Source organism: Mus caroli, unplaced genomic scaffold (genome assembly GCF_978045245.1).
Source record: "Mus caroli unplaced genomic scaffold, Mus_caroli_1 scaffold_20, whole genome shotgun sequence".
NCBI classification, from domain to species: domain Eukaryota; kingdom Metazoa; phylum Chordata; class Mammalia; order Rodentia; family Muridae; genus Mus; species Mus caroli.
The window spans coordinates 54,119,173-54,144,581 of NW_028227275.1; the positions used below are offsets into that span (position 1 = coordinate 54,119,173).

At 43.1% G+C, this 25,409-nt stretch overlaps 1 protein-coding gene across 2 annotated transcripts in view; it reads right to left on the reverse strand.

The window, feature by feature from the left end:
* Positions 1-2,300: 2,300 nt before the first annotated feature.
* The window catches only part of Plaat5 (phospholipase A and acyltransferase 5), a 42,819-nt gene continuing 19,710 nt past the window's right edge, over positions 2,301-25,409 (reverse strand). The window contains exons 5-6 of one of the 2 annotated variants that reach the window (XM_085834008.1): positions 8,684-8,943; positions 2,301-6,942 (exon numbers count right to left, since the gene is read on the reverse strand). In XM_085834008.1, coding sequence (XP_085690134.1) covers positions 6,664-6,942; positions 8,684-8,943 — 539 coding nt within the window. In that variant the 3' untranslated portion in view covers positions 2,301-6,663. Of the gene's footprint in view, positions 7,328-8,683; positions 8,944-25,409 lie in introns of both variants that reach the window. The other variant, XM_085834007.1, reaches the window with a different exon arrangement.

Genomic DNA, 25,409 nt, shown 5'->3' on the forward strand with positions numbered 1-25,409 from the left:
GTGGTAGGTGCTCCATAATGTTGGAATGGAGTAGAACTACAGAACTCATAAACCCCAGCACACATACTTCTTACGGAGTCACCAGAGAGAGGGCATCTGTTCCTGGGTCTACCCATGGGTCTCATGGACTCTGAAGCTTCCCTGGTGCTAATCTGGGCAGAATAACAGCTTGACGCCAAAGCCTACTTTCAGCCCACCAGATGAGAAGGCTAAGATCTCAACTCAAGGTGCTGAGGCCATGCTCTTGCTACACACCTAGGCCCCTCTTTATCTACAGTAACTACTAACATGGCATGACACTTTAAAGTTGATGCCCTAATCCCAGATACAGAGTCACACGGGATTTGACAGTCTTATAAGCCAGTAAATTCTTCATATTAATCTGTTTTGTTGAGTTTTCTAAGCAACTCAGAGTCCTAACACAAATATACTTGTGATTTCTTCCCATAATTAAAGATTGACAGGTCAACAATGCCATGTATGTTTTTTTTAACCACATATTCCTCATTTTTATCTCATGAGTATCCACATGTGTTAACTCATGTGTTCCATGTATGGGAGGGTTGTGCACACATGTGTGTGCATGTGAGGGCCAGAGGACAACCTCAGATGTTATCCTCAGGGATCATCCATCTCCCTTGAAGCAGGATGGCAACCATGGACCTTTAGAGGAGGCATTTCCCTGAACCACAGCAACATCTACACCCTACAGAGACCCTAAAGACCATCCCAGAGGGGGCATGAATCTGTTTTGAATGTGTATCCTACTCACTGTTTCCTACTACTCACTGAACAGTCGATCTCAGATATTAAGATCACGAAAAGTTGATTCTGCCCCTGAAACTGAGTGTCACAGATGGCACAGCCATTTGCTGGTATCCAGTGGTACCCACATCCCCCCCCCAACTGTTGCATCTTTGATCTTTAATACCTTTGCCTATTTATCTCTGGGATTATTATAAATCAGATCTTTGCTTCAATTTCCTTATTTCATCAAATGGAGACATAACCACAATCATTGTTTTCCCAGGGAAAGCACTGGATAATGATGGCGGAAAGGGCCAGGATGTCTAAGGAGGCCACTGTGTCTATGGTAGAAGTAATTGAGTTGAACACACAGCCACGGGACAAGGGGAGCACATGCTGCAGTGCCTGGAGCAGCAGGAACACTTGGCTAATGGTACTGTCACTGTTGGTTTATTCCCATCGACTGTTGGAAGGTAGTGTTATCAAAGGCTTCTTCTGCCCTAGCAGATGCCTCTAGCTACCTTCATGAATCAGTGGTTAGCTCCTCTTTTCCATTGAGCAACTCAATGATACTGTACCTGCTATTAAAGCATAGAAGCCATTGCTCTGAAAAAAAATCAGTCAAGGCCAGGCTCTCTCATCTTTGTGACAGAGTTTCTCTGACCTTTTCCTGGTAGATTTAGAAAAAGACAGGGTAGCTGACGTTCATCAAGGCAAAAGACAAGAAACCTCTGACTTTTCTTTCAAAGGTTCCTCTTATGAAACAGAGCTGTAAATAGCACAAATTAACCACCAATAACACACCTCCCCCATCACTGTAAACTCAGAGATGCTTTAACTTTGAAGTTGAACTTTAAGCCATCGTTCCAAAAGTAAAGGAGAAAATTAATGATTTGTCAAGCGTGGTGACACACATCTGGAACCCCAGCAATATGAAGGTTGAGAAAGGAAGATGACCTGTTGGAGGCCAGCCTGGCTGTAGAGCAAGCTCCTGCTTCAAAAACATGAATTAGGGGCTGAAGGGTTTAGCTCAGCTGGTAAAGTGCCTGCTGGACAGGCACGAAACCCTGAGTTTGAATCTCCCAACACCTCTGTAAAAATGCTAAGCAGGGTCACACAGGCCTGTGACCTTAGTGCATACAGACAGAGACAGGTGGAACCAGGAGCTAGGTGACCAGCAAGTCTAGCCAGTCAGTCAAGGACCGGGTTCAATGATAGACCTTGCCTTAAAGATAACATGGAGAATGACTGAGGGAGACACTCAGCGTTGACTCCTGGCCTCCATGTGTGTCTTCACATAATGAGGGTGTATCCACACTCACACATAGACATCACACACAAAAACGTTAACAGGAATTCATCTATTCATGTTTCTCCTAAAATGCTGAACCATTTGAGAAAATAAAACTATTTTGAAACACAAATCTACCATAAGCAAGCAAAAACATCTAGGCAGTTTGTTCACGTTAAAGATCTTTCCCAGCTGGAAGCCTTTGAAGAGACCCCCCTCTCCCCCCAGGACAGAACCTTCAGTGGCTTTGATTCCCCTAGAGTCCAAATGACTGAAGCTCGCTCTGCCAACATAGCAAAGTGTTTTCGTGGGGATGGTGTGAGGGCTGAGAGTTCAGTCCTTACTCCCCTAACTCTTGTCCATTCCAAAATCATTCTTCTTTTAAAAAGAACAAAAGCTTCTTTTTGGCCAGTTCACTCTCAAAAAAAAAGAATTCCAGCAAGATGTCTCCAAGCCTAGTGCCCCATGTTTAATACTTAGAAGCCACATGGCAGAAAGAGAGTTGACTCCCGCAAGGTATCCTCTGACTTCTACGTGTACTCTGGCACATATACGTCCATACACATACGCTCATATAGAGAGGACACCAAGAGTTAGACTAACATGGAACCTCTGTGCTCTTCCTGTTTCCTATGGGCTGTTAGTTCTAGAACTGTCTCCTTTGAGCATAGCAGCCATTATCAGCTTAATCAAAATAGCCTTGACTACACCTGCAGACAACCTCCAGATCCAGATTGTTGATGTAAGGGAAGGAAAGCCATCAGACCTCAGCAGAGATCTCAACTGCTCCCTTCTGCAAGCACAGCCAAAGCCCACACACACTGCTGGCTATATATAATTTGGTCCCAGCTACATGTGGTATGGTATGGCCTCTCAGGAGGCACTGCAAATATAGAGTGTGAAACGTGGGGCTCAATCTATGCAGTTGTGGGGAAGACGTCATCTCTGCTGAGGTGAGGTGCTTGGGTGATACAGCTCCTGTAAGTGGCCTCTCGTCTATGCTCTGTAAGGAAGTCCTATAAGGAAATCCCAGTTGGACCATGGTAGAACTTTACTTTGCTCTCTCACTGTATCCCTCTCTAGGTGATTTGTACATCTCCCTAGGAACATTTTATGGAAACAGCATTGCTCGTCTCCCTGCCCCCGTGCCTACTACTTCCTTGGTGTCTATAAACTATGGCTCCTGACTCCTCCCTTTATTCTCCAAGCGCAACTGATAACAAACCTTTACGATATCAAAGAGTGGTTATGAGAGAAATAAACTGACAAGAGGAAACAGCTTGTCTCTGTACTTCATTTCACAAAGGGTCCGCTCAGGCCTTTTCTTCAGCAGTCTTCTTCTCTGGCAATTGACATACCTGAGACTAAGTAAAGGGATGAGTGGGTGACAGTGTTCGCAGTGCCAGCATGAGGTCCTGAGTTCAAATCCCCAGCACCCATGTAAAAAATTGGATGTGGCCCTACACACCTGCAATACCATCCTTGGATGTCAGGGGTAGAGAAAGGAGACTTGCTGAGGCTAGCTGACTGCCAACCTAGCTCTGAATCCAGCAAAAGATTCCCAAGACAAAGTGATAAAGTAGGGCACTCAAAGTCCTCCTCTGGCCTCAGTGTTCACATGCGCGCACACGCACACACACACACACACACACACACACTCATATGCACACACAGCATACCTGACTGACATTCTCCACTACCTTTCTCCTACTTCTAGCAAAACCACATCTCCCCATGGCTGTAACAACCTCTGCAACATTGCCTCCTGAAGTCTGCCTGTCTACATTTAGGTAAAACTTCTATGTTGACCCGTGTGTCGCTAACACTGCCCCTCCCTAACCATGAGGGCAAATCCCAGGTCTGTGATTTGCCACAGGATATGCCAAGTGAACCACTACCACTATCCCCTCCTAACCCTCCAGAGCTGAATCTCAGAAACATTCGCACTCAGGTCACTTTCCCTTAGGCTCTCCCACTTCCTTACCCTCCTGCTGTCAACAGAGAACACATGTCCACTCAGAGTGGTGACATGACAGGACTCACTCAAAGCACACATTTTAGCTTCTAGTCTATGATGCAGAAACTGCTACAAGTTTTTTGTTTCTTAAGGGAGGCCTTAACAAAAGTCTTACCTCCTCGTCTTGAAGGTGTGAGATATGAATTCCAGAGCTCATGGCCTTATAGACAGCTTGGCAATAGAAGGGAACACTGTCCAGAAAGTGGTCTATGGCACGTGTGTCTTCATCTTCCTAACTGACTCAGAATGTCACCTGGGCCTCCTAAACCACTGCTTATAGGCTGACAAATATGCAAGTAGCCAGCACATGGACACACTCTCAAAAATGTGTTTTTTAATGGATGAGGGAACATAATTGCTGATATACTTTGCCCATGGAGTCAGAGAAGTGAGCAAGAGGTGGATAAGTTCCCTGTTAGAGTCACTAAACTACTGTGGGGGAGCTGTTTGCTAACCAAAGAAATCCTTGCTTGTTTGTTTGTTTGTTTGTTTGTTTGTTAGACATCAAATGGCCCAAGAGGTCAGTATCAATAAAGAGTCCACTAAAACATGACAGTGTTCATTTAAAGCTAAAGGAAATGTGCTCATAAAGACCTGGTATTTAGGCTCTGCCTCAAAGGAAGTCTAGACACAGATAATATTTTGAGTTAAGAGGCTAATAGAAGAATTATTGGGAGCCCAGCTGATCTTCTAGGTGTCAGGGAGACAGGGAAAGGAACCGGGTGTATTAGCTTCATGGCAGTTGTGATGAGCAGAAATGCAGGTTTGCCTGACTGGACCAAGATGGCTACATATAGAACGCATAGGATGTTGGGGAAGGGCATAAGAATTCTAACAAAGAAATACACCAGGCTTGGGCATCCAAAAAGTTAAATGAGACATCAAGTTTGGGTTGCTGAGAAAGGGTAAGAGGACAAAAACCAAGGTGGCTCATTGTGTCTGTTTACACACACACACACACACTCACAGGAAAAAAAGCCCCTTAGCAAGCAGCTTAAAAGAGCTCCTAAACACCCTGAGGGCTCCATCTTGCTCGTGCATGCATGTTTCCTTCCTCCATATTTCCCAGCATTTTCAGAGCTACGGGAAAAAACCATCTCTGTTTTGGGTGACTTCAGTGCTCCACGGAGTAAAATCCATGGGAACAGTTTCAGATCTTCCATCAAAATCATTCCTTTCATTCACACCATTGACTTATATGCTTTAAATATCCATTGGAAATCAGTCAGAATGGAAATTTCAAAGGTTTCTGGCAATTGTAAAGTATAAGTTATTTTTAATAGTCTCATTAATTATGCTTCAAATAAAAAAGGTTTTGTTTTGTTGTATGTTATGTTGTTTTGTTTTGTTTTGTTTTGATTTGATTTAGACAGGGCTTCTCTGTGTATGTAGCCTTGGCTATCCTGGAACTCACCAAGTTCAGGCTAGCCCCAAGCTCAGAGTTCTACCTGCCTCTGCCTCCCAAGTGCTGGGATTAGGGGCCACCACCACCCAACCTAAATCCAAAAATTTTAAACAGTAAAGAATGAAGTTGATGCATGTGATGAGCCTCTGAGCATGGCTGGATGTTCTTAGCTGGGTTCACTGAGGTGGGAAGACCAACCTGGATGGCTTCATTCTGGCGTCATTCTAACAGCACCATTTCATGGTCTGGCCCTGGGCTGCATGAAGAAAGGGGAACTTTCGAGCAGCAAGCATGCACTCATTCACTGCTCCTTATTTTGGCTACAGACATAATGTGCCCACTTCCCTCCAGTTCTTGACAGATGGCTTCCTCACCCTGATGGACCATAACATTGAACTGTAAATTAAATAAATAAACCCTTTCTCCTTTGAGTTGCCTTATCTGAGAACTTATCATAGCAACAAGAGCAGACCCTAAGTCAGAAATTGCTTCCAATTAAGTGAGGTCACTGCTATAATGAACCTCACCATGTGGCTCTTCTTCCTTTGAGACTGTTCTGTGGATGGAACGTGAAAGAGTTTGGAACCTGGGGTTAGAAAATGGAGCTTAGTGGGCAATTCTGGTGGGATCATAGCGAAGAATGCTGAGAGAAATGCCCAGTTCCTGGGGCTTCAAAGGGAAACAAGGACTCGAACAGGAACTGAGCTGGGGACTATTTATGTGTTATTTGGAAAAAGGACCTGGCTTCATTCTGACCATGTGCTGAGAATCTGAGTGAAGCTAAATTGAGAGATTATGAAGTGGTTTATCTGGCAGAGGACATTTTAGGAATGTGTCCAGGAGGGGTGCCAGGATGATGCTGAGTCCAGCTGTGGTTGTTAAAGAGATAATGTATACTATAAAAGTGTTCAATTTCTTTAATATTTTTTTATTTTTGTCTAGGCATGGTTTTAATGTGTTGCCCTGATTGTCCTGGAACTCACTCTGTAGACAAAGCTGGCCTCAGACTCAGAGATCTGCCTGCCTCTGCCTAAAGATGTGCGCTGCTGCTGCCACCACCACCTGGCAAATCTTTTTCATCTTTAAGCATGTATATGTATGTGTGTCTGTATGTGAGTGTGTGTACATGAGTGCTATGCCCACGAGGTCAGAGGATAACGTTAGAGTTACCAACGTGGGTCCTGGGAACCAAACTCAGGTCCTCTAAAGAGTAGCAAGTGCACGTAACCACTGAGCCACCTCTCCAGCCAGGTTTAAGTCCAGCTTAAGTCCCTGAAGCCGCAGCTTTCCTTGATGTCCTCTCACCCCTCCTCCCCTTAGCGACACAGTGGGTCTGAAAAGATAGGGCTGAGATACATGCAAGAAGGCAGAGATAGCTGAGAACAATAGGAAGAGTTTCTGGGGAGAGTTCTTCATTAATGGAAAAGTTCTAAGGAGGTTCCCAGAATGTTTCCGATGGTTTCCCAGTTCCACAAAATAGACCTAAGGAACAAGTAAAGGGTTAAGATTAAATAAATACATGAAATGGCTCTAACAGTGCCAGACACATGCAAGATTCATAGCAGATATCAGATCCTCCCATGCTGATGGTCTAAGGGTCCACGTCAGCTTTAGCGGACAAATGCCAGAGGAAGTAACAAAACACATTCCAGTTTTCCAGGAACTCACAATCTTTTTTAACAGGGCTACTGAGTGAGAAAGGCGAGGAAGAAGAAAGGCGGTCTTTGCTCCGCAGCTGCTAGTAGCTCTTCCTCCGCTCAGAATTGCAGCACCTTCAAGCAGTTATGGGTTTGGGTCTTATGCTATCTACTACTGCTGAGAGGACAGCTCCTGCAGCCTTCGCTCCCTCCACCAGGGCGTGCTCCACCTGCAAAGCACAGTGGTTCATGATATAGAGGGTACCAATTGCAGCTGGCACTCTTCCTTCCTCCTATTCCTCTCTTCCCTTCCAGGATCCAACCTGACTGGAGTATGTTCCTACGGAAGGAGACCACCTGTAATACCCTACATCTCCCAAATCTCTTAAGTTTCCAGAGACTCAGCAAAGGGGCATCTGAAGGCAGGTACACAAAGCAGTAAAGTCTCCCTTCCCCCAGGCCATGGAGCCTCTGGCCTTTTGCTTTCCTGGAAGCCATTCAGCATAGGGTCTTCCTCCCAAGTAGTATATATGAAGCAAAGGATTTCTCCGTGGGATAGGCTTCAGCCATTAAACAAAAAGGAATTCTGAGAGCCAAGGAGTGGCTTATTACTAGCCTGTCTGTGGCAGAAGGTAGGTTACAGAGCCAGGCAGGCCATGTGACAAGAGTTGGCAAAAGGCACATCTATGCTCAACACATAGCACACAGCCACCAGTTGGCCCAACAGAGGACAGGAATGCCAGTGACCTGGTTAATGGCTTAAAGAAAAACTGAAAACCTAGATACTTCTATGTAAACTTTCTACAGTCTCCAAATTTAGCAGATTCAGGTACTAATCCAAATTTTAAAATAATAATATGTAGCACCAATTATATACAATAATCTCTTGTATACTGTATGGCTACAGCACCTGCCAATAAAGTGCTGATTAGCCTATAAGCTTAGGCAGGAAATAGAAGGTGGGACCATTGGTAGGAAGAGTGAATTCTGGGACAGAGCCAAGATGGGAGGATTCACCCAGGAATTTGGAGGAGCATGGGGGCTGAGCAGAGGCAACCAGTCACATGGCAGAAGATAGATTATAATAAATGGGATATTATGTTGTGATCTAACCAGGGAACAGCCAAAGCTTATGGCCTAAGTATCTGTAAATACATTTGAGCCTCAGAGTCCTTATACTGGGAGCCTGGGAGAAAAACTCAGTTTTTACACCCATGGTGGCCCACAGGTTACAGCTTCTCAGCTCCAACAGCCAAGTATCTACCATGATCTATACCCATTTTATAAAGGAAGGAGGAGCTTCAAAAGGAAGCAACTTAGGGAGCTGAGATACCAGTGGGAGATGATGGAGCCCACCCCTGGTCTCACTAAGCCGAAACACCACTGGGTGATGATGGAGCCCACCCCTGGTCTTCAGCTGAGACACCAGTGGGTGGGTGGTGTTCCTGATGGCGTAATGTTTCTTCACATTGTTAGCACAGCACAACAAGCAGTATCAGGAACCTGGTGTCTGCCAAGCTTTGTCTGGCCATCTTTGATAAGCTTGGCAGACAGTGAGGAGCCACTGAAGGCGCTCGGGGACATACCTGCTGGCTCCTGGGCACACCATATCTGAGGTCATTGACAAAGTGCTCACAGTTCCCCTCAATTAGGCTGTACTGAACTATCTTGTTTATCATGTTTTTTGTGCGCTGCATGATCTTGTCCACCGGCAGCGGCAGGTATGTGCCATCCAGCTTGTTGTTGATCTTCCAGGAGCAACCGTGCAGCACATCCTCCAGCCGGCTATACTTCACCACAGCTCGGTTACTGAAGATAGAGGTGATGCTCCCTGCCTCAAACTCACCTGAGAACAAGAACAAAAGTTGGAAATGCACAAGGAGTAAAGGAAGGGACAGGATGCGCTGGCTCTGCCTAAGACCTTGGCAAAGCCACTTTCTTTGAGATTCTGGATCACACATCAATCTAGAGTATGTTAGCGGAGAGGATGTTGTATTAAATGTACCATGGAAGACCAACTTCCCAGAGAGATACTTTACTTGTGGGTGCACATGCATGCGTGGAGGCCAGAAGTCAGTGTCAAAATAATATTCCTTAATCACGTTCTCCATTGTATTTTTTAAGACCTGGCATCTCACTGAATCAACAGGTCACCTGGTTATTGGCTAGACAGGCGGGTCAGTGGGCTCTGGGATCACCTATCTCCAGCATACACAGACTTTCTTACATGAGTGCTGGGGATCTGAACTCAGAACCTCATGTTTGTGCGGAAAGCACATTAGCAACTATGGCAACTGCAATGCTACTCCACCCCATGCCAAGATACCATTTGCCTTGAGTCACGTGCCCGTTCACCTCCAAAAGAATCTCTTGTTAGTAACTGTAGAAATATGTTATCACTGGCCCTGGACTAGACCACATTGGCCTGATCCTGTCTTGGAAGCTGAGTCTTGTTTCCTAAGCAGATCTAATCTCTAATATCTGTGGGTCATTCAAGGATCTGTCTTGTGCATAAAAATGGTTTCATAACAAGCCTCCCTCTCAGCCACTGCCAGGGAATGGTGGAGCTAGTATTTGCAACTCTGTGCTCACTTCTACCACCATCCACGCAGAGACTCTTGCTGTTTGTGACTAGTCACATATGCGGCATGGGAAGGGTTCATTAAGGCTTACCACCAAGGAGGGACTCTGCAGCTTCAGGAAACAGAAACATTTGAAAGCTGCCATATTGTCTCACACTCACTGTTTAGAAGACATAGAAGCTCCAAGATGGTGGGGAAACCTGTCTGAGGCCACATGGGTGGTTACTAAAAATGATTTCCAATATTCTCATCAAAAAGAAATAATAGCATCTTGGCTCCGGGGCTCTGCCGAACTTAGTCTGCACAGGTGAGAGTGAGGACCACAGAGGCAGACAGCTTCTGGGACAGGCGGGAGCCACAGAGCCGCTGGGACAGCACCCTTTTGGGGCCGCAGACATCCGGCACCCTCCCAGCCAGAGGACAGTGATCCGCCCTGCAGGGAGCGCCATCTTGGCTCCGGGGCTCCACCGAACTTAGTCTGCACAGGTGAGAGTGAGGACCACAGAGGCAGACAGCTTCTGGGACAGGCGGGAGCCACAGAGCCGCTGAGGCAGCACCCTTTTGGGGCCACAGACATCCGGCACCCTCCCAGCCGGAGGACAGTGATCCACCCTGCAGGGAGCGCCATCTTGGCTCCAGGACTCCACCGAACTTAGTCTGCACAGGTGAGAGTGAGGACCACAGAGCAAGACAGCTTCTGGGACAGGCGGGAGCCACAGAGCCACTGAAGCAGCACCCTTTTGGGGCCGCAGTCACCCAGCACCCTCCCAGCCTGAGGCAGAGGTCCGCCCTGCAGGGAGCGCCATCTTGGCTCCAGGACTCCACCGAACTTAGTCTGCACAGGTGAGAGTGAGGACCACAGAGGCAGACAGCTTCTGGGACAGGCGGGAGCCACAGAGCCGCTGAGGCAGCACCCTTTTGGGGCCGCAGACATCCGGCACCCTCCCAGCTGGAAGACAGTGGTCTGCCCTGCACAGGAGCCCTCTGCCTCAGGAGCAGGGAGCACATCTTGGATCCAGGACTCCACTGAACTTAGGAACTTAGTCTGCACAGCTGAGAGTGTGCACCACAGAAGCTGACAGCTTCTGTGACCTGCCAAAGCAACACAGCATCTGGGAAAGGTCCTGTTTTCGGCCTTCTTCTTCGGCCAGGAGGAGGTCCAAACGCCAGATATCTGTACACCTTCCCTTTAAGAGGAAAGCTTGTCAGCAGGGAGTGCTCTAACCACTGAAACTCAGAGGAGAGAGCCTGTCTCCCAGGTCTGCTGACAGACGATACTCAGAATCACCAGAAGAACAACCTCTGAACAGAGACAACTATAACAACTCAAGAGATACCAGATGGCGAGAGGTAAAGGTAAGAATCTTACTAACAGAAACCAAGACCACTCACCATCATCAGGACCCAGCACTCCCACTTCGCCCAGTCCAGGGCACCCCAACACACCTGAAAAGTTAGACCTGGATTTAAAAGCATATCTCATGATGATGGTAGAGGACATCAAGAAGGACTTTAAAGAACTACAGGAGAACATGGCTAAAGAGTTACAAGTCCTTAAAGAAAAACAGGAAAACACAACCAAACTGGTAGAAGTCCTTAAAGAGAAACAGGAAAACACATCCAATCAGATGATGGAAATGAACAAAACCATACTAGACCTAAAAAGGGAAGTAGACACAATAAAGAAAACCCAAAATGAGGCAACACTGGAGATAGAAACCCTAGGAAAGAAATCTAGAACCATAGATGTGAGCATCAGCAACAGAATACAAGAGATGGAAGAGAGAATCTCGGGTGCAGAAGATTCCATGGAGAACATCGGCACAACAATCAAGGAAAATGGAAAATGCAAAAAGATCCTAACTCAAAACATCCAGGAAATACAGGACACAATGAGAAGACCAAACCTACGGATAATAGGAGTGGATGAGAATGAAGATTTTCAACTCAAAGGACCAGCTAACATCTTCAACAAAATTATAGAAGAAAACTTCCCAAATCTAAAGAAAGACATGCCCATGAACATACAAGAAGCCTACAGAACTCCAAATAGGCTGGACCAAAAAGAAATACCTCCCGACACATAATAATCAGAACAACAAATGCTCTAAATAAAGATAGAATACTAAAAGCAGTAAGAGAAAAAGGCCAAGTAACATATAAAGGCAAGCCTATCAGAATTACACCAGATTTTTCACCAGAGACTATGAAAGCCAGAAGATCCTGGACAGATGTTATACAGACACTAAAAGAACACAAATTCCAGCCCAGGCTACTATACCCAGCCAAACTCTCAATTAACATAGATGGAGAAACCAAAGTATTCCACGACAAAACCAAATTCACACATTATCTCTCCAGGAATCCAGCCCTTCAAAGGATAATAACAGAAAAAAACCAATACAAGGACAGGAACCACGCCCTAGAAACAACAAGAAGGTAATCCCTCAACAAACCTAGAAGAAGACAGACACAAGAACAGAATGCCAACTTTAACAACAAAAATAACAGGAAACAACAATTACTTTTCCTTAATATCTCTTAATATCAATGGACTCAACTCCCCAATAAAAAGACATAGACTAACAAACTGGCTACACAAACAAGACCCAACATTTTGCTGCTTACAGGAAACTCACCTCAGAGAAAAAGATAGACACTACCTCAGAATGAAAGGCTGGAAAATAATTTTCCAAGCAAATGGTATGAAGAAACAAGCTGGAGTAGCCATTCTAATATCTGATAAGATTGACTTCCAACCCAAAGTCATCAAAAAAGACAGGGAGGGGCACTTCATACTCATCAAAGGTAAAATCCTCCAAGAGGAACTATCAATCCTGAATATCTATGCTCCAAATACAAAGGCAGCCTCATTCATTAAAGAAACTTTAGTAAATCTCAAAGCACACAATGCACGTCATACAATAATAGTGGGAGACTTCAACACACCACTTTCACCAATCTGTCGATCAAGGAAACAGAAACCAAACAGGGACACAGTGAAACTAACAGAAGTTATGGATCAAATGGATCTGGCAGATATCTACAGAACATTTTACCCTAAAACAAAAGGATATACCTTCTTCTCAGCACCTCATGGTACCTTCTCCAAAATTGACCACGTAATTGGGCACAAAACAGGCCTCAACAGATACAAAAATATTGAAATTGTCCCATGCATCCTATCAGATCACCATGGAATAAGGCTGATCTTCAATAACAAAATAAATAATAGAAAGCCAACCTTCACGTGGAAACTGAACAACACTCTTCTCAATGATACCTTGGTCAAGGAAGGAATAAAGAAAGAAATTAAGGACTTTTTAGAGTTCAATGAAAATGAAGCCACAACATACCCAAACTTATGGGACGCAATGAAAGCATTTCTAAGAGGAAAACTCATAGCTCTGAGTGCCTCCAAAAAGAAACTAGAAAGAGCACACATTAGTAGCTTGACAACACACCTAAAAGCACTAGAAAAAAAGGAAGCAAATTCACCCAAGAGGAGTAGACGGCAGGAAATAATCAAACTCAGGGGCGAAATCAATCAAGTGGAAACAAGAACTATTCAAAGAATCAACCAATCAAGGAGCTGGTTCTTTGAGAAAATCAACAAGATAGATAAACCCTTAGCCAGACTCACTAGAGGGCACAGGGAAAGCATTCTAATTAACAAAATCAGAAATGAAAAAGGAGACATAACAACAGATCCTGAAGACATCCAAAACACCATCAGATCCTTCTACCAAAGGCTATACTCAACAAAACTGGAGAACCTGGATGAAATGGAGAAGTTCCTAGACAGATACCAGGTACCAAAGTTGAACCAAGATCAGGTTAATGATCTAAACAGCCCTATATCCCCCAAAGAAATAGAAGCAGAGACTTCTGGTGAGTGGAACACAGCTTCTGCTCCAATCCAATTGCGCACGGGACCTGAGACTGCATTAGTTAGGGAAGCAGAAACCGGCCTGAGTAGGGCCACAGGCCTCATCCGGCCGGATCAGCACCCGGGTAGCTAGAGCGCAGGGTTGGCTGACACCTGCCAGCTACCCACGACCCCCGCCACAGGATTTTGAGACTGCTGGTGAGTGGAACACAGCTTCTGCTCCAATCCAATGGCGCGCGGGACCTGAGACTGCATTAGTTAGGGAAGCAGAAAACCGGCCTGAGTAGGACCACAGGCCTCTTCCGGCTGGACCAGCACCGGGGTACTGCCAGCTACCCACGACCCCCGCCACAGGATTTTGAGACTGCTGGTGAGTGGAACACAGCTTCTGCTCCAATCTTTAAACAGTGACAACGACAACAACTAACCCCAGAGATTACCAGATGGCGAAAGGTAAACGTAATAATCTTACTTACAGAAACCAAGACCACTCACCATCATCAGAACCCAGCACTCCCACTTCACCCAGTCCAGGCCACCCCAACACTCCGGAAAAGCTAGACACGGATCTAAAAGCATATCTCCTGATGATGGTAGAGGATTTCTAGAAGGACTTTAATAACACACTTAAAGAAATACAAAGGAACACTGGTAAACAGGTAGAAGACAATAAAGAGGAAGCACAAAAATCCCTTAAAGAATTGCAGGAGAACACTGCTAAAGAGTTACAAATCCTTAAAGAAAAACAGGATAACCTAATCAAACAGGTAGAAGTCCTTAATGAAAAACAGGAAAACACATCCAAACAGATGATGGAAATGAACAAAACCATACTAGACCTAAAAAGGGAAGTAGACACAATAAAGAAAACCCAAAATGAGGCAACACTGGAGATAGAAACCCTAGGAAAGAAATCTGGAACCATAGATACCAGCATCAGCAACAGAACACAAGAGATGGAAGAGAGAATCTCGGGTGCAGAAGATTCCATAGAGAACATCGGCACAACAGTCAAGGAAAATGTAAAATGCAAAAAGATCCTAACTCAAAACATCCAAGAAATACAGGACACAATGAGAAGACCAAACCTACGGATAATAGGAGTGGATGAGAATGAAGATTTTCAACTCAAAGGACAAGCAAACATCTTCAACAAAATTATAGAAGAAAATTTCCCAAATCTAAAGAAAGAGATGCCCATGAACATACAAGAAGCCTACAGAACTCCAAATAGACTGGACCAAAAAAGAAATACCTCCCGACACATAATAATCAGAACAACAAATGCTCTAAATAAAGATAGAATACTAAAAGCAGTAAGAGAAAAAGGCCAAGTAACATATAAAGGCAAGCCTATCAGAATTACACCAGATTTTTCACCAGAGACTATGAAAGCCAGAAGATCCTGGACGGATGTTATACAGACACTAAAAGAACACAAATTCCAGCCCAGGCTACTATACCCAGCCAAACTCTCAATTAACATAGATGGAGAAACCAAAGTATTCCACGACAAAACCAAATTCACACATTATCTCTCCACGAATCCAGCCCCTCAAAGGATAATAACAGAAAAAAACCAATACAAGGACAGGAACCACGCCCTAGAAACAACAAGAAGGTAATCCCTCAACAAACCTCAAAGAAGACAGCCACAAGAACAGAATGCCAACTTTAACAACAAAAATAACAGGAAACAACAATTACTTTTCCTTAATATCTCTTAATATCAATGGACTCAACTCCCCGATAAAAAGACATAGACTAACAAACTGGCTACACAAACAAGACCCAACATTTTGCTGCTTACAGGAAACTCATCTCAGAGAAAAAGATAGACACTACCTCAGAATGAAAGGCTGGAAAACAATTTTCCAAGCAAATGGTATGAAGAAACAAGCTGGAGTAGCCATTCTAATATCTGATAAGATTGACTTCCAACCCAAAGTCATTAAAAAAGACAGGGAGGGACACTTCATACTCATCAAAGGTAAAATCCTCCAAGAGGAACTATCAATCCTGAATATCTATGCTCCAAATACAAAGGCAGCCACATTCATTAAAGAAACTTTAGTAAATCTCAAAGCACACATTGCACCTCATACAATAATAGTGGGAGACTTCAACACACCACTTTCACCAATGGACAGATCATGGAAACAGAAACTAAACAGGGACACAGAGAAACTAAGAGAAATTATGAATCAAATGGATCTGGCAGATATCTACAGAACATTCTATCCTAAAACAAAAGGATATACCTTCTTCTCAGCACCTCATGGTACCTTCTCCAAAATTGACCACGTAATTGGGCACAAAACAGGCCTCAACAGATACAAAAATATTGAAATTGTCCCATGCATCCTATCAGATCACCATGGAATAAGGCTGATCTTCAATAACAAAATAAATAATAGAAAGCCAACCTTCACGTGGAAACTGAACAACACTCTTCTCAATGATACCTTGGTCAAGGAAGGAATGAAGAAAGAAATTAAGGACTTTTTAGAGTTCAATGAAAATGAAGCCACAACATACCCAAACTTAGGGCACACAATGAAAGCATCTCTAAGAGGAAAACTCATAGCTCTGAGTGCCTCCAAAAGGAAACTAGAGAGAGCACACATTAGCAGCTTGACAACATACCTAAAAGCACTAGAACAAAAGGAAGCAAATTCACCCAAGAGGAGTAGACGGCAGGAAATAATCAAACTCAGGGGCGAAATCAACCAAGTGGAAACAAGAAGAACTATTCAAAGAATCAACCAATCAAGGAGCTGGTTCTTTGAGAAAATCAACAAGATAGATAAACCCTTAGCCAGACTCACTAGAGGGCACAGGGAAAGCATCCTAATTAACAAAATCAGACATGAAAAAGGAGACATAACAACAGATCCTGAAGACATCCAAAACACCATCAGATCCTTCTACCAAAGGCTATACTCAACAAAACTGGAGAACCTGGATGAAATGGAGAAGTTCCTAGACAGATACCAGGTACCATGTTGAATCAAGATCAGGTTAATGATCTAAACAGCCCTATATCCCCCAAAGAAATAGAAGCAGTCATTAATAGTCTCCCAACTAAAAAAAGCCCAGGACCAGATGGGTTTAGTACAGAGTTCTATCAGACCTTCAAAGAAGATCTAATCCCAGTTCTTCACAAACTATTCCACAAAATAGAAACAGAAGGTACTCTACCCAACTCATTCTATGAAGCCACAATTACTCTGATACCTAAACCACAAAAAGACCCAACAAAGATAGAAAACTTCAGACCAATATCCCTTATGAATATTGATGCAAAAATCCTCAATAAAGTTCTTGCTAACCAAATCCAAGAACACATCAAAACAATCATCCATCCTGACCAAGTAGGTTTCATCCCAGGGATGCAGGGATGGTTCAATATACGGAAATCCATCAACGTAATCCAGTATATAAACAAACTCAAAGACAAAAACCACATGGTCATCTCCTTAGATGCGGAAAAAGCATTTGACAAGATCCAACACCCATTCATGATAAAAGTCTTGGAAAGATCAGGAATTCAAGGCCCATACCTAAACATGATAAAAGCAATTTACAGCAAACCAGTAGCCAACATCAAAGTAAATGGTGAGAAGCTTGAAGCAATCCCTCTAAAATCAGGGACTAGACAAGGCTGTCCACTTTCTCCATACCTATTCAACATTGTACTTGAAGTCCTAGCCAGAGCAATTCGACAACAAAAGGAGATCAAAGGGATACAAATTGGAAAAGATGAAGTCAAAATATCACTTTTTGCAGATGATATGATAGTATATATAAGTGACCCTAAAAATTCCACCAGAGAACTCCTAAGCCTGATAAACAGCTTCGGTGAAGTAGCTGGATATAAAATTAACTCAAACAAGTCAATGGCCTTTCTCTACACAAAGAATAAACAGGCTGAGAAAGAAATTAGGGAAACAGCACCCTTCTAAATAGTCACAAATAATATAAAATATCTTGGCGTGACTCTAACTAAGGAAGTGAAAGATCTGTATAATAAAAACTTCAAGTCTCTGAAGAAAGAAATTATAGAAGATCTCAGAAGATGGAAAGATCTCCCATGCTCATGGATTGGCAGGATCAACATTGTAAAAATGGCTATCTTGCCAAAAGCAATCTACAGATTCAATGCAATCCCCATCAAAATTCCAAATCAATTCTTCAACGAATTAGAAAGTGCAATCTGCAAATTCATCTGGAATAACAAAAAACCTAGGATAGCAAAAACTCTTCTCAAGGATAAAAGAACCTCTGGTGGAATCACCATGCCGGACCTAAAGCTCTACTACAGAGCAATTGTGATAAAAACTGCATGGTACTGGTATAGTGACAGACAAATAGACCAATGGAATAGAATTGAAGACCCAGAAATTAACCCACACACCTACGGTCACTTGATCTTCGACAAGGGAGCTAAAACCATCCAGTGGAAGAAAGACAGCATTTTCAACAAATGGTGCTGGCACAACTGGTTGTTAACATGTAGAAGAATGCAAATCGATCCATTCCTATCTCCTTGTACTAAGGTCAAGTCTAAGTGGATCAAGGAACTTCACATAAAACCAGAGACACTGAAACTTATAGAGGAGAAAGTGGGGAAAAGCCTTGAAGATATGGGCACAGGGGAAAAATTCCTGAATAGAACAGTAATGGCTTGTGCTGTAAGATCGAGAATTGACAAGTGGGACCTCATGAAACTGCAAAGCTTCTGCAAGGCTAAAGACACCATCAATAAGACAAAAAAACCACCAACAGATTGGGAAAGGATCTTCACCTATCCTAAATCAGATAAGGGACTAATATCCAATATATATAAAGAACTCAAGAAGGTGGACTCCAGAAAGTCAAATAACCCCATTAAAAAATGGGGCTCAGAACTGAACAAAGAATTCTCACCTGCGGAATACCGAATGGCAGAGAAGCACCTGAAAAAATGTTCAACATCCTTAATCATCAGGGAAATGCAAATCAAAAGAACCCTGAGATTCCACCTCACACCAGTCAGAATGGCTAAGATCAAAAATTCAGGTGACAGCAGATGCTGGAGAGGATGTGGAGAAAGAGGAACACTCCTCCATTGCTGGTGGGATTGCAAGCTTGTACAACCACTCTGGAAATCAGTCTGGCGGTTCCTCAGAAAATTGGACATAGTACTACCGGAGGATCCAGCAATACCTCTCCTGGGCATATATCCAGAAGATGTCCCAACCGGTAAAAAGGACACATGCTCCACTATGTTCATAGCAGCCCTATTTATAATAGCCAGAAGCTGGAAAGAACCCAGATGTCCCTCAACAGAGGAATGGATACAGAAATTATGGTACATTTACACAATGGAGTACTACTCAGCTATTAAAAAGAATGAATTTATGAAATTCCTAGCCAAGTGGATGGACCTGGAGGGCATCATCTTTGAGTGAAGTAACACAATCACAAAAGAACTCACGCAATATGTATTCACTGATAAGTGGATATTAGCTCAAAACTTAGGATACCCAAGATATAAGATACAATTTGCTAAACGCATGAAACTCAAGAAGAATGAAGACCAAAGTGTGGACACTGTGCCCCTTCTTAGAATTGGGAACAAAACACCCAGGGAAGGAGTTACAGAGACAAAATTCGTAGCTGTGATGAAAGGATGGACCATTTAGAGACTGCCGTATCCAGGGATCCATCCCATAATCAGCTTCTAAACGCTGACACCATTGCATACACTAGCAAGATTTTGCTGAAAGGACCCAAATATAGCTGTCTCTTGTGAGACGATGCCGGGGCCTAGCAAACACAGGAGTGAATGTTCACAGACAGCTATTGGATGTATCACAGGGCTCCCAATGGAGAAGCTAGAGAAAGTACCCAAGGAGCTAAAGGGATCTGCAACCCTATTGTTGGAACAACATGATGTACTAACCAGAACCCCGGAGCTCTTGTCTCTAGCTGCATATGTATCGAAAGATGGCCTAGTCGGCCATCAATGGAAAGAAAGGCCCATTGGACTTGCAAACTTTATATGCCCCAATATAGGGGAATGCCAGGGCCAAAAGAATGGGAATGGGTGGGTAGGGAAGTGGGGGGCGCTATGGGGGACTTTTGGGATAGCATTGGAAATGTAATTGAGGAAAATATGTAATAAAAAAAATAAAAAAATAAAAAAGAAATAATAGAGCTGGGGGAAGCTCAGTGAATAAAGCATTTGCCTGACAAGCATTAAGATAAAAGTTCCCAGTGCTCAGGAAGCAGAGGCAGGTGGATCTCCCAGTTCAAGACCAGATTGATCTATAGAGTGAGTTCTAGAGTCCCAGGACAGCCTGAGCTACACAGAGAAAACCTGTTGAAAAACAACAACAACAAAAGTCAGGCAAGAAAGGTAGCCACCCATAATTCCAATACTGGGGAAAGAGAGATGGAGAGCCCCAGGACTAGATTTCAGCCAGATAAATTAGACAGAATTGGTGAGCTGTAAGGTTCAGAGAGACCAGGACCAAGAAAGAGACATGATGTCAACTTCAAGCCTCCACACCTGTGAGTGCATGAAAACATGCATACACACCAAGACTTTATATGTCTTGCAAAGAAAAAATTATTAAAGGACATGGATATGCTAATAATTTGTATGTGGTCGTTACATATTGCAAAGCTGTTGCACTGTATCCCACAAATATCTACCATTATATCAATTAAAGGACAGAACGTTTTATTATTTCTTTTTCATCAGGAGCCAACTAGATGGTTGCAACCAGTACATATGTTTCTAAGCTGCTCGGGGGCGGGGGGGGGAGTCTCTTATTCTATTCCTATGCATTCCAAGAAAATCTACTGGTTTCACAAAATCTAATTACCTACACTAGCAACCCTACTCCATCCCTGCAGTGGTCACACAAAGAGTGTGATTATCAAGCCACTGTCATCATGAATGGGCACAGAGATGACATACTTGAAATTTAGAGGCAAGATGATAGGGAGGGGATCACTGCTAACCCTCTCTTTAGTTACACAAGTGGGGTTTGTAGAGTCAACTTTGAAGTTTTGGTTACTTTAAAAAAAAAAACAGAAATATTATATGTTTTCATTTTAACCCCAGGTGTGATATATGGAGCTACTTTAGATTACCCCAGGTGTGAGATAGGGGACTTCTTTAGATTGTCCACAGCAGCTGACTATGATTTGCCTTGTTCTCAAGCAGGGCTGTGATTTTGCCAGCTGCAGATAGTTCTGTGATTGTGTGATGTTTGGAATTCTGGGAACTTTTTAAAGGGCACATAAATGCTGGGCCCCTGAGTGTAGGGGGGTGGTTCTGATGTTTTGATCAAGAGTCTATGTGAACACTGAAGGAAATATCCCCAACTGGTTCTTGATTAATCAATAAAGATGCTAGTGGCCAATGAGCTGGAAAGAAGAGTCAGGGCTTCCAGTTTTCCTGCAGACAGGCTAGCAGATGATGATAAGATGATAGCACATAAGCAGGCTAGCTTATCAATGATAAGATAGTTGTGTGTGTGTGTGTGTGTGTGTGTGTGTGTGTGTGTGTGTGTGTGTCTTTCATCCTTGGATCTGAGGGAACCTGAGCAGGACTATTAGCGTGGTCTGCCAGGAGCTTAAAGCTGGGTAGCAAAAACTACATGCTACACCCAAGAGGCAAGGTAGGTTGTTGGTTGGTTGTTGACGGTTGGTTTAAGTAGTGGTGTACAAAGAAGAACCAACAAGAAGAAATTGAATATCCTGACAGTGAAGATCAAACTTACCACCAAGGAACTTGGTGCCCCTAATCAGCAGGAAGTCAATGTCACCCCTTTCTGATCCCTGGCTTTATTCAAGAATCTCTTTCCTTTCCTCTCCTCTCTATCCTCTTTTCTCTCTTATCTGATGTTAGGGGAATGAAAGGATAGAAAAATGGTGGAGAAGGGTGGAAGAAAGAAGAACCTACAATGTAGCAAAAGACAGCTATAAGTGGTTCCCAGACATGGGGTTAGTCAGAATGGAAAATTTGATTTAAAATGCCATAGAAGAAATGGCAGGGTATGGAGGAATGGATATTTCTTTTCAAGAGGTCAGCAAAAATGTTATTGTAGCTGATGCTGCTAGAATATTCCCTGGTTTCCTCTCAGTTGGGATTTTCTGATTTTTTTCTTTTTCTTCTTCCTATATTGTTTCAAAAACTGTTTGGAGAATGGCTGTGCGAAAAAATTGCAGGTGGAAATGTGGAGACCTGAGAAGCAAAAGAAAAAAAAAAAAAAACCAACCTGCTGAAATGGGAAAACAAAAGAGTTCACTCTGCTCTCTCATTTCCTAAAAGGTTATAGAGTTGGCTGTGCAATGGAGAAATTCAGGTGGAAGTGGATGCACTGGGGAAACAGGGAGGGTCTGAAAAGGAAGAACAAGACTGAGTAAGAGAACAGGAGTTCCCCACTGGAGGATAGAGGGAAAGAAACTGTTACCAAGGGCAGTCAGGTCAGACAAAAAGCTGAAACAGTGGGAGGATGTTTCAAAACTAAGAGTTAATATCAAACCAACCATACTGCCAGGGTGGGAGAAGGGGTGGCCCTGGGTTACTAAATCACTATCAGCTTTCCCAGTGGTCATACAGCATATTCCTGCTAATGGTGTGGAACATCTTATGGAACAGGTTATGATAGATAGGATGTCATCCTATAGAAATGACAAATCTAGGGCATTTTAAAGAGGCCTTTTATATGATTTTATATGGGATGCACTCACTCTATATGAAACAAACTCTAGATAACTGGGATATTCAAAACAGAATTTTCCCCCACAATTGGAAGAGATTGTTGACAGATGTACCACCGGCCAGGCCACAGCTGCAATGGTTAACATGGTAGAGGGAAGACGCTGTGAATGTTGGACAGTGAACTAGAACGAGGAATGAATATAGCCAAAGACCAGTTTCTAGGTTAAGGGTGGCACTGTGATATACAAGAACAGATTCAATTTGATGATGCTATTATAGAACAATGTCCCTTATCAGGTTGGGACAAAGTTGAGGAGGCTGGGAAAAGGTCCACCTCATTTACAAAGATTATGCAAAGCTCTGGAGAAGCCATCACTGATATTTTTTTTTACAAAGATGAGTCTCAGAGTATAAAAATATTAATACTGAATGTAAAAAAGTTATTAGATAATTAAAGGCATGAGACCCCACAGCAAAAAGTATGAGCTGTTTACCTCTTATGGGCCAAGGACTAACATACAGACTTAAAAATGTTCACTCAGCATTGGAGATTTAATGCTGCTTGTAGACTTGGCCATAGGTAAACATTATCCCCTAAAACCCAAAGTTATAAAATAACTACTGGAGTTCATGCCCTTTTCCCCTCAGGGACAGTAGAAGTGATCTTGGAAAGCAGTGGATTGACTTTCCAAGAATTTGTTTTATATCCAAGAATTATAGATGAGGATTTCAAATAAGAAATTAAAATGATGGCCTATATAAAAAAAGAGGTGTGATTTAATACAGGTGATAGGATTGCTCATCTGCTACTGTTCCCCTACATCGAAGGCAAGACAGCTCCAGTAGCAAGAACAGGAGAGTTTAAGAGTGCTGGAAAACATGTTCTGGCAAGCAGTAGTTAGTAACCAGAGGTCAAAATTAAAATTGCAAGCAAACGGTATTGAAATAGAAGGTTTGGTGGATACAGGAGTTGAGGTAACTATCATTTCAAAAAAATCTTGTCATTCAGAATAGCCACTTCAAATGGTTTCTAGGACTTGGAAAATTATCTCAGACAAAACAAAGTGTGTGGTGGGTTAAATGTGAGGGACCAGAAGGTCAAATAGAAAAGTTAAGACCTTATGTGGATGACATTCCCATAAATTTATGGGGAAGGGATCTTTTACAGCAATGGGACACTTAGATTAATGTTTTTGCAATCTCATACACAGCCCATGATGAAAGAAGGGGTGAAGTGGCAGATGCTCCTAGGGAAGGTATTGATATATGTCATCAAAAACAACCCCAACCTGGGCCAGTTGTCGAAACACAAGACTGCCTTTGATCCAGATCTCAAGTCTGAAACACAGGCTTTTGATCTGGACCTTGAGTTGGGATGACACACACTTTGATCCAGGACGTGAGGCATAGTGGCCATGCTTATAAAGATCTGTAATGAAAAGGAATTAAAGAAAATCTTAGGTCCAGGCAGAGTGGTGCAAGCCTTTAATCCCAGGACTCATGAGACAGAGGCATGCATATCTCTGAGTTCAAAGTCAGTCAGTCTGCAGAGAAAGTTCCAGGTTAACCAAGCTTAAACAGTGAATTAAATCATTGAAAACAGAACGCTAGTCAAGATGTAATAGAAGAGGACCAGATCCCAGCCCCAGCAAGCAGCAGAACTTGGCAGCTCTGGCCATGTGACTCTGGCTTTAGAGTCCAGAATAGAAGGGATTACAGGATAATTGATGATGCTGGTTAGCTGGAGCTAAGAAATTAGTGGTGATTAAGAAGAGACTGACATCACTAAGATCAAATCTTCTGGGAAGTGTATTCATAGAGAACAAAGAAGCTGTGTACCAGAGAGAGAGATTGTGCTGGCAGTCCAACTTGGTCATATGTAAGAATCACCCAGGCTGTACTGGATTTGAAGCCGTAAAAAACCCATGGAGAGCAGCTGAGCCTTGGCATTGTGAGAGGCCAGGAAAGGCCATTGGTGAAGGAACAGCCTCAGTGGCAATTGAAAGCAAAGAATGGAAGTGGTCACACAAAGAAATTGAGGATTAGCAGTATGAAGAGAGCCTATGAGAGGCTATTGGTGAAAGTAAAACCTACTTGCAGAGGAAGACCTCAGTGTACTGGAGATGCCAGTACCATGGGATGATCACCACTAACAGCAGCAGCAGTGAAGTCAACCAGAGCCTAGAGTGCTACAGAGAGAAGCATTGTAGAAATGACCAAAGTCATTTGGAGGAGCACAGAAGATCATGTGTGGATCCCAGACACTGGAACAAGAAGCTGTGAAATTGAGGTTGCCTTGAAGACCCTAAGATGTTAGAGATCCCAGAGCCAGGGGATACCTGCCAAGGAAAGCTATTAACAGGGAGTAGACCAGCCCAAGAGAAAGATTTGTGTCACAGTTTACAAAGCTGAAAGGAATTGGACATCAGACATGAAGATATAGATTCTGGAGTTTTCCTAGCTGGGTTTTGGTCTTGCTTTGGTCCAGTATTTCCTTACTGTGACGTTTTGGAATGGTAATATATATCCTGTGATATTGGAAGTATGTGATCTGCTTTTTGATTTTATAGGGAAGTACAGTTAAAAGATTGCATGAATCTCAGTAGAGACTTTGAACTTTATTCTTTTAAACATTGTTGAGACTGTGATAGACTATGGGAACTTTTGAAGTTAGACTAATGCATTTTGCATTATGTTATATTAACAAGCCTTTGGGGGACAGGGAGTGCAATGTGGTGTTTTAAATAGGTTTGGCCCTCATAGACTCATGTGTCTGAATGCTTGACCCGCAAAGAACAACACATTAGGCCATTGGAGTAGGTATGGCCTTGTTGAAAGAAGTATATCACTGTGAGAATGGGCTTTGAGGACTTTCTGCTCAAGCTCTGCCCAGTTGGAAAGACAGACTCCTGATTGCCTTCAATCAAGATGTAGAACTCTTGGCTCCTCTAGCACCATGTCGTCCTACATGCTACTATGCCTCCTTGTCATTATAATGTACTAAACCTTGGAACTGTAAGCCAGTCCCAATTAAATGTTTTCTTTATTAAAAAAAAATAAAATAAAAAAAGAAAGGAAAAAAACAAAACCAAAAACAAAAGAAGAAGAAAGTATTCTAC